The following is a 16229-nucleotide window of genomic DNA, read 5'->3' on the forward strand; positions in this document are numbered from 1 at the left end:
GGAGGTGTTAATCCGTCCCAAAAGTGACGGTAAGGTGACGGATATACCACCAGCCGTATTACAAGTCCATTATATCCTATGGAACTCGTAATACAGCTGGTGATATATCCGTCACATTTGGGACGGATTAACACCTCCTCCAAAGTTGTAATAACCCCCCATAAGTTTTCCAAGGCCCTTCCACTAGCGATTCACAATAGCCCACTGTTGCTTTCGTAACTAGTTTGTCCTGCCATCTCCAGATGACATTAGCATAGAGTGGTTAAATTGAATTTTCATGTAGCGAGAGTGTGCTTAGATAGTAAGGCAGTTTAATGTTTAATAAAACCCTGCTCTGATTTACTGAGATTGCAGTTTTTTTGCTCACCCCATAAGGAATTTGCAGTTTTATTTTTTTCCTATGCAAGATAACTGTACTGTATATAAACTCTTGATTTGCGGGATGTGCCAGAATTTTTAGGGTGATTTTCTGATGCTACTAAGGGTGCTGTCCAATTTCGTATTGTTTTTTGCTGCCCAATTGAGATTTAGAATGATGTCTCATTCTGCCCACAACTCTGTGATGCTCTATTGCTGAGAAACAATGATCTAACGCATCTGAACTTTTATTTTTCTGTTATGAACTTTTGTTAAATTCTTATAATAAATCTTCCTTAATGTGCTAATTCTACCATAGAACATACTTATCGAGTGTGTCTTCACTAAATTGTCTGTATTTTGACATGTTTTCCGGTGCATTATCTCGGAGACACATTGCCTGATGAAACTCAGGATTAACACCATCTCTGACCCATCCTCTTGTTGGTGTTACTGAGGTGTTGTTTATGGGTGTAAGGGGTTTCCCACACATGGCATAACTTTATCCAAATGTTTTTTCTAAGTGCAACAAGTGTATGCTTGGAGTGGGATTCTGGTCGTAAGTTACAGAAAGCAGGATCCATAATGTCTTGAGAATACCCATCCACCATGTAAATTAAATGTAAACTAAATAAATGTGTCTTATATGGATCTGTGTCAATTTTCCAAAATAGCCATATTTGATAAATTTGTATGCAATGAATTTATATTGGAATTGTTTTTATAGTCAAAGGCAAAACTGAAAATCTGGAATGGATCAAGTCCTCACTGACCTATGAAGGGCACCCCTGGATTAGAGATACTTTCATTCATTACTGTACAGAAGTTTCAATGTTCTGAGTTAAGTAATGACCTATGATCCGCGCGTGTCCTTCCTGGCAAAGAGCAATGTCTGAGAATTAGTCCTAGATCCACATTCGACATGGGACCTCACAATATTATCACTGTACCTAGTGACTGATGCGCCACCTGATCACACGTGCTTTTCTTTTCCTTTCAGTGTAAAATCGCGACCGGTGCGGATGCCCCCGGGATACCAGGCGGATCTCGTGGTCCAGTTGGTGTGGGTGGATGGTGAGCCGCCGCAGCAAATCACTAGCCTCGCAGTAAGCTCAGCATACGGCCTGTAAGTACTCGAGTTAGCTGACATTGGATCACTGTGAACAATGGTGCATGCGCATTGTTGGACCTGGCTTTTTGACAGGGTCATCCCCAAACTTTTTGCCTCCTTCCTCCTAGTTTTTCTGACCTGTTGTTGTTGGCTTTTGACCTCTGGGCACTTTACCACTGCTAACCAGTGCTAAAGTGCATATGCTCTCTGTGTAAATTGTACTATTGATTGGTTTATCCATGATTGGCTATTTAATTTACTTATAAGTCCCTAGTAGAGTGCACTATATGTGCCTAGGGCATGTAGATTAAATGCTACTAGTGGGCCAGCAGCACTGGTTGTGCCACCCACATCAGTAGCCCCTTCTCCTTGTCTCAGGCTTGCCATTGCAAGGCCTGTGTGTGCAGTTTCACTGCCACTTCGACTTGGCATTTAAAAGTACTTGCCAAGCCTAGAACTCCCCTTTTTCTACATATAAGTCACCCCTAATGTGTGCCATAGGTAACCCCTAGAGCAGGGTGCTGTGTGGGTAAAAGGCAGGACATGTACCTGTGTAGTTATATGTCCTGGTAGTGTAAAACTCCTAAATTCGTTTTTACACTACTGTGAGGCCTGCTCCCTTCATAGGCTAACATTGGGGCTGCCCTCATACATTGTTGAAGTGGCAGCTGCTGATCTGAAAGGAGCAGGAAGGTCATATTTAGTATGGCCAGAATGGTAATACAAAGTCCTGCTGACTGGTGAAGTCGGATTTAATATTACTATTCTAGAAATGCCACTTTTAGAAAGTGAGCATTTCTTTGCACTAAAATCTTGTTGTGCCCTTCAATCCACGTCTGGCTAGGTTTAGTTGACAGCTCCTTGTGCATTCACTCATACACACCCCAAACACAGGGTACTCAGCCTCACTTGCATACATCTACATTTTGAATGGGTCTTCCTGGGCTGGGAGGGTGGAGGGCCTGCCCTCACACAAAGGACTGCCACACCCCCTACTGGGACTCTGGCAGACCGGATTGACCTGAAAGGGGGCTTGGTGCATTTCTTAGACACTCTTTGAAGTCACCCCCACTTCAAAGGCACAACTTAGTATAAAATAGGGCCTCTGCCCTACCTCATCAGACACTTGCTGGAGAAGAAACCTGAACCAGAAACTACATCCTGCCAAGAAGAACTGCCTGGCTGCTCAAAGTACTCACCTGTCTGCTTTTCTACAAAGGACTGCTGCCTTGCTGTTGGCCTGCTGCCTTGCTGAACTCTTGTCTGGCTGTAAAAGTGCTCTCCAAGGGCTTGGATAGAGCTTGCCTCCTGTTCCCTGAAGTCTCAGGACCAAAAAGACTTCTCGCTTTCACTTGGACGCTCCGTGCGGCGAAATATTTGACGCACAGCTTGCTCCGCGGCAAGAAAAACGCCGCACACCGACGCTGATCGACGCGACGCCTTCGGGACGACCGAAAATTCGACGCACGGCCTCGCAAGGACAACGCCGCCCGACTTCTAAGGAGAAATCGACCCGACGCCTACCGTGAGCTCGAAACTTTGACGCACGGCCTCGCAAGGACAACGCCGCCCAACTTCCAAGGAGAAATCGACGCGCCGCCTGCCGTGAGACCAAAACTTCTACGCACGGCCTCGCAAGGACAGCGCCGCCCGACTTCCAAGGAGAAATCGACGCAACGCCTGCCGTGAGATCGAAACTTCGACGCGCCGCCCCGCAGAACGACGCGCAGCCGGAAAACAAGCAGGAAAATCCACACACAGACCCGGGCCATCTGGTAATCCCCGCGATCCACAGAAAAAGACTGTCCGTGCGCCGGAAAACGACGCCCGACTTCCCCGTGTGAAAAATAACGACTCAAGTCCGTGTATGCTGAGGAGAAATCAACGCACACACCATTTTTCCACGTATCTCTTCTCCTGTGGCCCTCTGAGGAGATTTCCCACCAGAAACCAGGTACTCTGTGCTTGAAAGACACTTTATTTGCTCTTTAAAGACTTAAGACACTTTGGCCCTCATTCTGACCTTGGCGGGCGGCGGAGGCCGCCCGCCAAAGTCCCGCCGTCAGGTTACCGTTCCGCGGTCGAAAGACCGCGGCGGTAATTCTGACTTTCCCGCTGGGCTGGCGGGCGGTCGCCTTCAGACCGCCAGCCAGCCCAGCGGGAAAGAGGCTTCCACGATGAAGCCGGCTCGGAATCGAGCCGGCGGAGTGGAAGCTGTGCGACGGGTGCAGTTGCACCCGTCGCGTATTTCACTGTCTGCGCAGCAGACAGTGAAATACATGTAGGGGCCCTCTTACGGGGGCCCCTGCAATGCCCATGCCAGTGGCATGGGCACTGCAGGGGCCCCCAGGGGCCCCGCGACCCCCCCTACCGCCATCCGGATCTCGGCGGTCCGACCGCCGGGATCTGGATGGCGGTAGGGGGGGTCGGAATCCCCGCGGCGGTGCAGCAAGCTGCGCCGCCGCGGAGGATTCAATGGGGCCGCGGTACACTGGCGGGACACCGCCAGTGGTGCCGGTCCGACCGCGGCTTTACCGCCGCGGTCGGAATCCCCATTGGAGCACCGCCGGCCTGTCGGCGGTGCTCCCGCGGTCCTCCGCCCTGGCGGTCAAAGACCGCCAGGGTCAGAATGACCACCTTTATATCACTTTTCAGTGATATCTTTACAAATTCATATTGCAACTTTCGATCGTTTTGACCTGCAAATACCCAGATAAATATTATATATTTTTCTAAACACTGTGTGGTGTATTTTTGTGGTGTTATATTATGGTATTGTATGATTTATTGCACAAATGCTTTACACATTGCCTTCTAAGTTAAGCCTGACTGCTCGTGCCAAGCTACCGGAGGGTGAGCACAGGCTGATTTTGGATTGTGTGTGACTTACCCTGACTAGAGTGAGGGTTCTTGCTTGGACAGAGGGCAACCTGACTGCCAACCAAAAACCCCATTTCTAACACGCATGCATAGCAGTACACTGTGAAACCGACTCAAGATGCAAAGATGCAAACACCACTGCTCTACTGTTCTACCGACACAGATAGCCAGCTAATTAAATCACTGCAAAAGGTCACACCATTCATACTCGTCTGAGCAGTAAAGCCTCCTCTCCCTCTTAGCTCCTGAAAAAAGTAACCTAGACTTTATTTAAATGATTACTATCATAATAATTAAGTTGGTCTTCAGCCCTTGGTTGATGCATTTCACTTGCACAAGTCATTTTTCATTTTGACAACTTGTATAGAAATGTTACTTTTGAATGTCTATTATAACTTCCTTTTTGTGACTGAGTTTTCTGGGATAATTTAATATACAACAATATTTCCAGCTGCAGCACTTTATTTTCTTCTGTTCAAAATACTGGACTCTGAATAAGGGTCCTGGCCACGTCCTGGGGCATTGGCCCAGAACAAGCGCTATACTGACACCAGTATCTTCCAGTCTAGAGGAGTATAACCCAGCGCCCTGCGGTGTGGGGTTCTTCAGTCTGCGAAGAGAGCCCCATCCAAGGAGGCTGTTGACCACACAGGTGTCTCTGAAGGGCATTCAGGGTTGGAGGAAGACTAACTTCGAATAAACGTGTTAATCAGTCACTAACACCTTGGGTGGATAATGTATCATTTGGTACTTTTTGGTATACATATACAGTGTTGCACTGTTGTTCTATCCCCTCTGGATAAACTATGTCAACCGTAAGCCCTTGTATTAATGCCATGGTCTCTGCTCACGTCTGTAAAGCGCTCTGACACCCTTGGGTCTAACCATTGCTATATTAAACTCTCAAATAAATAAATAAATGCACCTGCTGCAGAGATCTGCTGGTCAGAGGTTCCAATCGCAGTAAAACAGCACTGACATAGGTATGACAGCTCAAAGGAGAGCAGCCTTCTTGCGACACTAGTCGTCTCCACTATACATATAGGCATTCACTCTTTTTCTTACTGTTTTATGTTTTCTGGGATGCATCCAACTTGGGAGACAATTTCTGAGAAGCTTGCCAAACCCTTGTGTTTGAGGCAGAGGCGTTGTTAATATAACAGGTGGGGATCTAGGATGTGCTATGGATATAAATACCTTAATAGTGAAAAGGGTAATTCATGTATATACTCTCTGTCTTCAAATATTTTTACAATAACTCAGTGGGTTAAAGTGCCTTCTATTGTGATATTTGTATAAACACAATCTTGAAAGATAAAATCATTGAGCACAGTTAGAAGAAGTAATATGCTCAGGATCACATGATGCTTTCAATTGGGGAAGTTTGGGGGTAATATTGCCTTTAGAAGCAGCCCCTGTGGCTTGGTTTTCAGGCCTAGTGAAATGTTTTTTGTGCCTCTTAATTGATTCAGGATGTTAATTAAGCATGTTTTACTGAATTGTATCACACTGGAAGTAGAGAGGATGCCTAAACTGAATTTCAGCAACAATAGAAAACAATGATCAAGAAAGAATGATGCTACATTCAAGTGGTATGTTGTGCATAATGAGATAATGTGTTTTTAAACTGGAGATATTTTTTATTATTTTCACTAAAATGTTCAAGTGTAGGCCCAGTTTGATATCTAAATAGGATATGCACCAGAGATACTCACTGGCCAACGTGGACTCAGTTAGCCAGAGTCTCCACCTTCTGCCCCGCACATCACCCTGAAACTGTAATTCCTGCAGTGTGGGATACTAACAGGAAGTTCGGGGGCCCCAGACCAAGCGGGTGACAGACCCCCTTGCATCCTCGGCCTGGCCATCACCACCATGCTAAAAGGCAGCTGTTTCTCCTGCTGTGTGACTTCTCTGTGATTTTTATTTTTGAATAAACACTTTTACTAAGGAACTATGGCCCTCAATTGCTGTTTGGCTAAGTGGAGGAGTGCCGCATACCCTAAACCACTGGCCCTCATGCTCTGTGAATCCTGTCCCCCTGCTCAGTGTAGAGTCAGAGGAACCACAGGGTTCCATCCATGAATCCTCCACTGGCTCCCCTGACCGTAACCCCTAGCCCAGTGGTCCATCTGCCACGGGACCGCTGGATCACATTGATGGTCTTCCCGTTGCACTGAAGCTGAACAGGCATCACCTATTTTCTCTGTCCATATCCCCCCATTGATGCCTGGTGGAAATGGGCAAGAAATATGTTAACTCACCCTCACAAACAAAGAAAAAAATTCTCTGTGCATCAAGGGCAAACAATTTTGCTCAGAGAAAACAAACTCACAATTGTGGAGTTTTTTTTTTTTTTTAACAAAATAACTTGCTGAGCTGGTGTTTTAAACATGGCGCCCAATCACCAAGCCTACAGTGATCAGTCAGCAGCGTACATTACCCACTGCCTGAACTTCCACCTACCCTCCAGACTCCTGATCTCTGCCTTGCTATCCTTCACTCACTCCCTCCACCCACATCCTCCGCAGCAAAGGTGGAGGTTGTTCCTTCTACCTCACCGGGAAATCCTGGAGAAGCCTCCCCATCCACCTTCGGACCTCACCCTGTCTCCAAGAGTTCAGAAGGGGACTCAAGACCTGGCTTTTGTACTGGAGTCCACAAGCAGCCTGGACCGAGCACCTGGATACCCTCATGGGTGATGTGTGTGCTTTACAAATCCTGTTTGATCCCTTTCCATCTGAAGCCAAGCAGCTCAAGTTCGTAGCAGTGGTGTCAAGTCATTGACTGCAACTTATTATATGTAATTGCAGACTACATGTTACACAACAGTTTGGGAATGATTGACTCATTTCAGAAGAAGCATAAAATGCCTCCCTGATCAAGTGAAGGGTAACAGTACGTGTAGGAACGGAAATGGATCTTTCATATTTGTTCATAATATTATGTAATATCATAAATTGAGGATCACAGTTGCAGGATCCAGTTGGGTCTCTTTTATTAATAAATTTCATATTTGTTTATTTCAGAAGATACCGGCCATGGATGTTTACCTCATTGATGGTTCCAGGAACTTTTTAATCTAGATTTCTGTAGTTGTCCCCTGCACTGTCTCTCGTTTGCCCACTGACTTCTAAATAGTTTTGCTAACTTTTTGGTCAAATTGTCACCATTTCTTATTAATTTACTTCTGTGACATCCATTTTGGTAGGGCCCTTTTCCACATCTCACTTACCCTACTGTCTTGTTGGATCGTAATGAAGGTGTCTTACATGTGGCTAATATCAGCCCAGCCAACATAGTCATCCTGGTCGACTTTCATATCAAGATTTTGACTGGCTTAGATCTAATACCAAGATCTACGCAGGGACCCCAGATGCTAAATTTGTGGGTGATGAGACTGTCTGCGAGGGAGGTTTTTAGTTGACTTTATTTGCATCCAGTCTTGTTAGTTGTTCTGGCTGTTGCCTGCTGGGCATGCCGGCCTCCTTTACTCATGTTGGGAGACATTGTTGATCATATCCTTGTGTCCAATAATCTGTTCAAGTAGCTTTACTCCTTTGAGATCAATCTGTGACTTGGCAATGACCACAGTCCTTTGATCTTGACCCTGGAGGGAGCTGCACTTGTTTCTCTCTGTGGTACACCTTACCCCATTTCCGTGGATGAGACCATCTGAAAGGGTGGCAGCAGAATCCAGTGAGATGAGGTACCTCCTGTAGTATTAATGCACAGGGTTGTAAATGGTGCTTAGATCTTGTGTTAAATGGCTTTGAAACCACAAACATTTGCCTTTTAAAGTGTCTTTGGTCCCACTGTCTCTAGCATTGTTCAAGTTCCAACTAAATGGTATAATAAGGCCTGCTGTGAAGCACCAACACTATGGGCCTGATTATGACCTTGGTGGAGGGGATTACTCTGTCACAAATGTGATGGATATCCCACCCGCAGTATTACAGGGTCCATTATATCCTGTGGAACTTGTAATACGGCTACCGGATATCCATCACGTTTGTGGTGGCGTAATTCCCTCCGCCGCCAAGGTCATAATCAGGCCCGATATCTCTTTCAAGTGCCTTACATAGGAATCTCAGTACTTCACTGCAGTTTGGTCCTAGAGGGGTTTTCCCTCCTTCTGCTCAGAGAGAGGTGTACAGCCTACAAGGCCCTGCACAATATCGAACTGGCCTACCTCAATCGCCGCCTATATTTCTACACCCACGCCAGACAACTCTGATCTTCTCAACTTGCCCTCACCACCACCACACAGTGGGAGGCAGATCCTTCTCCTACCTCACAGCGCAGACCTGGAACACGCTACCTACCCAGCTCAGGCAGGCTCCCTCGCTGAATCATTTCAAGAAGGACCTGAAGACCTGGCTCTTCGACCGATCATCTTCCTCACGACAGCTGCTTGAGACCCCATGGGTGATAAGCAGCGCTATACAAATCACTGATTGATTGATTGACAGCAGGCTTGTATCTTAGTTCCCATCCTATGCACTCTTGAGTGTGGGGACCCCACCAAAGAATTATGAGGAGATGCCTGGGGCTTCTTTTAAACACTGACAATGCTGTGTTTCTGTCACACATCCCTAGCAATCTGCAACGTTTAGGTACTAGACATGTTAACTTAGCCTCATAAATACAAGACGTCCTTCAAACACGTTTAAATCAATCTACGTTAACCATCAAGTTCCTGAGAGAGGGGATTCCTTTCCATAATTAGGACTATATTTGACACCAATCTGAGCTGGATCCCAGTTATGTGTGGTTTGACAAGTAAAGATTTTAGAGACAATGAGGGAGTCTATTATTCCTCGATTATTCAAGGTGCAATGTACATCCGCCCATGCTAAAAACCTATCAAGCCAAATCCACAGACATGACATACAGAACAGTTTTCTAGAGGATTATGGACCCACCAGCAGGAACACTTTCATTTGTTTATCTCAAACAGAGAGGACTGCAGTGCCTCTGCGACAAATCAAGCCTCTGCCTGTTGCTCTATTGATATCATTTTGGTTACCTTTGCATGCTTTGCTGACTAGGGAGATGATTATGTACACACTGAAGCTGCCTAATGCTTTTGTGATCTCTTGGTTGAGTGAACTTAGCAACAAAATAACTCAATTGTCATGGTTGCTCCTTCCACAAATTCTTTAAAGGATGCCAAGACAATTGCTGCAAGATTTTGGATGTTTGTTGTTGCAAAGCAAGAACACATTGATGTATATAAGTAATCTGCTAGGGCCTATATCATGATTAAGTCGTGCAAAGGTATGGTGTCGTAGTTGTGTCCGGTAGGGAACCCATTTGAACCCCCCTTACTAATCTGTTTTGAGATGGGTTTTGTACCTGGTTGGCAGTTTCCCAGGAGAGACCATGTGTCCAAAGCCTCATTTTGTCCTGTGACACATCCTCAAAACAATCATGATTCTTTCCTTTTGCAAATGTTATGCTGTTTCTTAGCACATGTTCCTGTCTCTAGTTTTGATAAAGGACTCTATTCACTAATGTAAACCAGCTTCTGTTAACTTCTTACTATTATGCAATCAATTTACGTGTTTCAAAGTTTCTTGTTGCAGCATTCCATTTTAGGAAGTTTTGGGATAATGATCCCCGGAGCTGTTGATTTCCGAAAAACAAGATCTTTTTATATTCAAACACCTAGGTCTGTTTGGAATTCCTTAAGAGAGAATATTGGGACAATACAATTATCACAGGAACATAACACCTAGTAACTGTATATGTAGCACTTTGGGTGTGTACATTTATTAATTTTATGCGATGTCTGCAATTGTTGTGCTGAATTTTATGCTTTATTTTTATGATTCAATAAATCAAATAAACAATATATTGACAGATGTTCAATTTGTATAATAGAAAACAAAATAAACGTTTAAAATTAAACATTGAAGCCGGAAAATAGAACATAGGTACATCAGGTTCACTGTAGACAATTCAATAATTGGACAGTAATGTGCCCCTTAAAATGTATCACATTTTCTGCAGCTAGCACCTGACAGCTGCAGATTGTATTAATTGTTTTATTTAGAAAAATACATGTTCAATGTAAATTATTTGAGAAAAATTACCATTTAACATCCTGCTTCAAAAATAGAATGGCTCATTTTAGGCCTGCACTTTTCTCTGATGCGAAGGATACACCGTCCGCCTCTTCACACCTCCTTTGTAAATCATTCCAATAATAACTTGTGTTTTTTCTATAGCACTTAAGACTGCAATTTTCCTTTTCTAAGTACTGTAATAGATTGGTGTTAATGTAATGTAATGGATTGGTGTTAACCTTGGATTTGATAGAGTAGAGAAATTGAGCTGAGGAGCTCTGCACTTACTAACTGCATTGAAAGCAGCATAAACAGCGCAAAGAAAATCTTTGCCATAGTGAAAGATTTCACCTCTCAGACAGCAAGCTCTATCAGCGTAACCCTCTCTTAGGATCTTTGTACCCAGCTGTCCCTGTTCTTCAGAAGCAAGATCACCATCATCTACAACAATTTCAGCCCAACTGGACCCTTGCATCCCTCCTGCCTATCTAAGACAAGACCCACAGGACCACCATGACCACCTGGCCCACCATCGCCAGTCAACAAATTGCAGCGACCATGCAGACCATACACTCAAGCGCATCCTCGGACCTCTGCCCTCACCATGTCTTTACCAATGAACTGGACCCCATTGGCGCAGCCCTGACCCCGATCCTGAATGATTCAATCATCACAGCCACCTACGTGGACACTTCGAAACATGCCACAGTACTCCCCCTCCTCAAGAAACCCTCAGCAGACCCAAATACACTAGCCAAATACTGGTCTATCTCCCTGCTACCCTATCGTGCGCAACTCATGGACAAGATGATAAATAAATGCCTAGCCACCCAACTCATTGACAATCATCTGCTCGATACCACTCTGTACACATTCAGGCCTGACCACAGTACAGAAACTGCCCTAATGGCCACCACAGACAACACCCAGATGATCATGAACAGAAGTGACACCACAGCCATCGTCCTCCTGGACCCTTTCGCAGCCTACAGGCACCATCTCCACCTCTATCCATATCGAATGACTGCCGGAAGCTGACATCCTAGAACTCAAGCTGTGCTGGATTTACTCCTTCCACACAGGCTGAACCCAGTTAGTCACCCTCGTCCCCTTCACTTTGGATGCTGTCAATCTCATCCTCGGAGTTTGACAAGGATCCTCACTCAGCTCCACCATATTCAACGCTTATATGTCCCCACTCGCCAGCATCATTTGCGCCAGTGCAATCAACATTATGGTGGTCATTATGACTTAGAACGTCGAAGTTCCGCCAGCCACAAGACCGCCACTGATGGTGGTCTACAGACCGTCATATTATGACTGCTGGCGTCTCTCCTCCATAAATTGGGTGGAGAGCGCCAGCAGCCATACTGGAGGTTGCTCCGCTGGCACCGCCACATCAACACAACACCGCCATGCCTATTACAACTTAGTAATAGGCATGGCGGTGTTGTGGTGACGGGGCGCTGGCGGTGAAGCAAGCGCAATGGCCCCTGTTCCCTCCCGGACAACCCCCAGATAAGGTGACCCACCAACAGGGGAGGGGCGTGGGGGGCAGTGGGTGTTGTGTGGGCGAGCCTGAGTGCGTGTTTTGATGTCTGTATTGATGCATGTATGAATGTGTGTTGGGATGTATGAGTGAATGCGTGTATGGCTGTGGGGGGTGGGTGCAGTTGTGTGGTGTGTGCCTGTGTCCGGGTGCATGAATGGGTGTTGTGTGTGAGAGTGTATGCATGCTTGTCTGTGGGTGTGTGCACGTATGAGGTGGTGTGGGGGTTAGTGTATGTATTGGGGGTGGGGGTTAGTGTATGGATTGGGGTGGGGAGGTTAGTGTATGGATTGGGGTGGTGGGGGTTAGTGTATGGGCTAGGGGTGGGGGGCTAGTGTTTGTATGGGGGGTCAGGTGCTTGCTGAAGAGGGTGAGGGACCTACCTACCAGTGACAGGGAAGGAATTTCCTGTTACCGGTAGCCCTACCGCCATGATTTTCATGGCAGGGCTACCGCTGTGGAAACATGGCGGTATGCCGGGTCACAATACTGCCGGCAGCACTCTGGGGTCCAGTGGGTCAGAGATGAAGATCTTCGGCCCGGCAGTTCATACTGCTGTGGCGTTATGAGTGGTGTTGTGGCGAGTTGCCAGCGGCAAACCCGCCACGGTCATAATGTGGTGGTATGAACCGCCAGCCTGTTGGCGGTGCTACAGCCACTTTACCCTGGCGGTCATAATGACCACCTATATCATTAGCTGACAATAATCTGCTCATACTGTCCCTCTCTGACAAGACACTAAACATCCAGACCTATTTCCACTCCTGCCTGACCGAAGTTGCCAGATAAGTGACAACCAACTGCCTCAAGCTTAACACAGACAAGACCGAAATAGTAATCTTCTGCAAACACACTTCGCTTTGGGACTCCACCTAGTGGCCTGCCGAACTTGGACCCAGACCCCTCCTGGTCTACATGGCCTCACCGATCCTATATTGGTAATAGGACTGCAGTTTGTGACAGCAGCACCACCAATTGTGGGAGACTGAGTGAAACCAATGTCACTTTATAGCTGTCAGCCTAACTCCTGGCTAGCTCGCAGAGCCTCATCCAAACCTTCAAACCTGTCTGGGTGAATGGTGATTTGTGGCAACTAGAATCAGACACTCTGGGCCACATTACGAGGCTGTCAGTCAGGACCGCCACTGCTGGGGCAGTCCTACCGCCACATTAAGACCCTGGCAGTCAGACCGCCAGGGTTCTGCCATCTCCACCGGGATCGGTGATCCTGACGGGTTGAAGGCGGGTGGAAATCGCAATCAGATGCTGAGTACGACCTTTTTCACTGCCAGCCTTTTCATGGCACTTTTACAACCATGAAAAGTCAGGCGGAGCACAGGTGCAGGGGGGCCCTTGCACTTCCATGCACTTAGCATGAGCAGTGCAGGGGTCCCCCTTCCCAACAACAGGGTGGTGCACCCTGCAGCGGCAGCATTGCCGCTGGCTCGTTTTCGAGCAGGAGACAATGCTGCCACCAGTTTCCCACTGGGTTGGTGGGCGGAAACCTCGTTTCTGCCTGCCATACCAGCAAGAAATTCGTAATGGGTTAGGCGGGAAGGTAGCTGGTGTGTCGGCAACCTCTGCATCCGAAGTCCGGTAGACAGTGCAAACCATCTGCTGAACTCCTAATGAGGCCCTCTGACTCCTCAGGGAGGTTGTGGAAACAGATCGTACCTCTTTTCGCTAGTTTACTCATGCATGCCAAGGCAAAACACAAAATGCAAACTGTATTTCAATGTGTTTATTGAAGCAATCACATTCTTGTATAGAAAGCATGTGCTGTGATAATAAGGCAAATACAACAAAGCAAAGTGACCAACATTACAGTGAGAGTGAAGAAGATAAACAGCCCCACCAAGCTGCGTGTTTCTAGATGTTCTAGAGCTTTCTACCTAACCCTGTGTCTGCATCTGAGAGCATAAGTCTTTGTAACCCTCTGTCTGACCTGAACTAAGTGATTAATCCCTGACTGAATTGAATAGCAGGGGTCTGCCTGTTGTGTGGATGGCAATCCTCCCTGTAGGCTGAGAATTCAGCGTCAGCTAGGTAGTTTGGTGTGTAGTACTCGTCTCAGGATGATAGTGACCGGAATGTACAATGCCTCTTTGGGCCTATCTGTAGTTTATATAATGACCCATACATCGTTTGTACAACAGCTCTGATGTAATGCGGTGTCTCTGAGATGCAAGCTGGCTCCTGGGCTGGTAGCACGCGGTAGCATATCATGTACTGCATCTAACTGCCTTGAACAACATGTACAGATTATACGTGGTACATCAGCTGATAAAATGTGCCACATGAATCCCGCCTTCCTATAATGAAGCAGCAGATAATATATGTAAAAGTAATTGCTAAACAGTAGGCTCTCTAAAACATTAAAAAATGTTTATAAATGTAAAAAGGGACCAAGTTGTGAAACTAAGCTAAGACAGGGGTAACCTTCCCAGGTACTAAAAGGGTGCTCAAAACACCCTCCCCTTGGCATTTTGGAGTGCAGATTCAAATATCCCCTAAAAGGAATAAAGAATAAAAAATATATTAAAATACATAAAGAAATAACTATAAAAACTGTCCATGTCAACAAGCAGAACAATCCAAAGGGATACGAACAAAGTAAAAGACACTGTTTGTTTTGATAAAAAGGGGTCCAAATTAAAAGCCATTGGAGTCCTGCATGAGGTCATCAAACACATCAGTGGTGATGGAATCCAAGAAAGACCCTACTTCAGCAGACAATATCACCACCAGATCCTCATCCAAAATATCAAAGGAGCACTCATGATTCGTAGCCTCAGCCGCACCTGAGGCCACAGCATTCCGTGCTGTGAGAGTTGAAAGGACTCCTGGAGCCAAAGCAACCCGGTCAATGAAAGATGACTCATAGAAGGCGTCACAGAGCAACCACAATCTCGTAGGACAACTCCGGGAATGAACCCTTGTAGGAAGTTGGCTCTGTATATACTATTTCAAAGTAAGAAATAGTGTGCACAGAGTCCAAGGGTTCCCCTTAGAGGTAAGATAGTGGCAAAAAGAGATCATTCTAATGCTCTATTTTGTGGTAGTGTGGTCGAGCAGTAGGCTTATCAGAGGGTAGTGTTAAGCACTTGTTGTACACACACAGGCAATAAAGGAGGAATCAATCAATCAAAAAGATTTATGAAGTGCGCTACTCACCCGTGAAGGTCTCAAGGCGCTGGGGGGGGAGGGGCAGGAGGGTCACTGTTCGAGCAACCATGTTTTGAGGTTCTTTCTGAACAGCAGGAGGTCATTGGTTTTGCGGAGGTTGGTGGGGAGGGAGTTCCAGGTTTTGGGGACGAGGTAGGAGGAACACACACTCAAAGACTTACTCCAGGCCAATAGGTTTTTATATAGAAAAATATATTTTCTTAGTTTATTTTAAGAACCACAGGTTCAAGATTTACAAGTAATACTTCAAATGAAAGGTATTTCCCTCAGGTACTTTAGGTACTTTGAATAATCACAATAGCATGTACAGTTTTGACAAAAATGGCAATCAGCTATTTTCAAAGTGGACACAGTGCAAAAATCAACAGTTCCTGAGGGAGGTAAGTAAATGTTAAGTTCACAGGTAAGTAAAACACTTACAGGGTTCAAAGTTGGGTCCAAGGTAGCCCACCGTTGGGGGTTCAAGGCAACCCCAAAGTTACCACACCAGCAGCTCAGGGCCGGTCAGGTGCAGAGGTCAAAGACGTGCCCAAAACACATAGGCTTCAATGGAAACAGGGGTGCCCTGGTTCCAGTCTGCCAGAAGGTAAGTACCCGCGTCCTCGGAGGGCAGACCGGGGGGGTTTGTAGGGCACCAGGGAGGACACAAGCAGGCACAGAAAGTACACCCTCAGTGGCACAGGGGCGGCCAGTTGCAGAGTGCAAACAGGTGTCGGGTTTTGTATTGAAAGTAATGGGGAGACCCGGGGGTCTCTTCAACGATGCAGGCAACCACAGGGGGGTTCCTCAGGGTAACCACCACCTGGGCTAGGCAAAGGGTCGCCTGGGTGTCGCTCCTGCACTGGAGTTCGGTTCCTTCCGGTCCTGGGGGCTGCGGGTGCAGTGTTGGTTCCAGGCGTCGGGTCCCTTGTTACAGGCAGTCGCGGTCAGGGGGAGCCTCTGGATTTCCTCTGCAGGCGTCGCTCTCGGGGTTCAGGGGGGTCGTCTCTGGTTACTCACGGACTCGCAGTCGCCAGGGAGTCCTCCCTGAGGTGTTTGTTTTCCGCAGGTCGAGCTGTGGGCATCGGGTGCAGAG

General features: G+C 46.6%; 1 protein-coding gene across 5 annotated transcripts in view; it reads left to right on the forward strand.

Moving 5' to 3' along the window:
• Window positions 1-16229, forward strand: part of STXBP5L (syntaxin binding protein 5L) — a 1301131-nt gene that overhangs the window by 927832 nt on the left and 357070 nt on the right. For all 5 annotated transcript variants that reach the window (XM_069202705.1, XM_069202706.1, XM_069202709.1 and 2 more), the window contains exon 17: window positions 1358-1483. In XM_069202705.1, coding sequence (XP_069058806.1) covers window positions 1358-1483 — 126 coding nt within the window. The remainder of the gene's footprint in view (window positions 1-1357; window positions 1484-16229) is intronic.

Source organism: Pleurodeles waltl, chromosome 8, assembly GCF_031143425.1.
Source record: "Pleurodeles waltl isolate 20211129_DDA chromosome 8, aPleWal1.hap1.20221129, whole genome shotgun sequence".
Taxonomy (NCBI): domain Eukaryota; kingdom Metazoa; phylum Chordata; class Amphibia; order Caudata; family Salamandridae; genus Pleurodeles; species Pleurodeles waltl.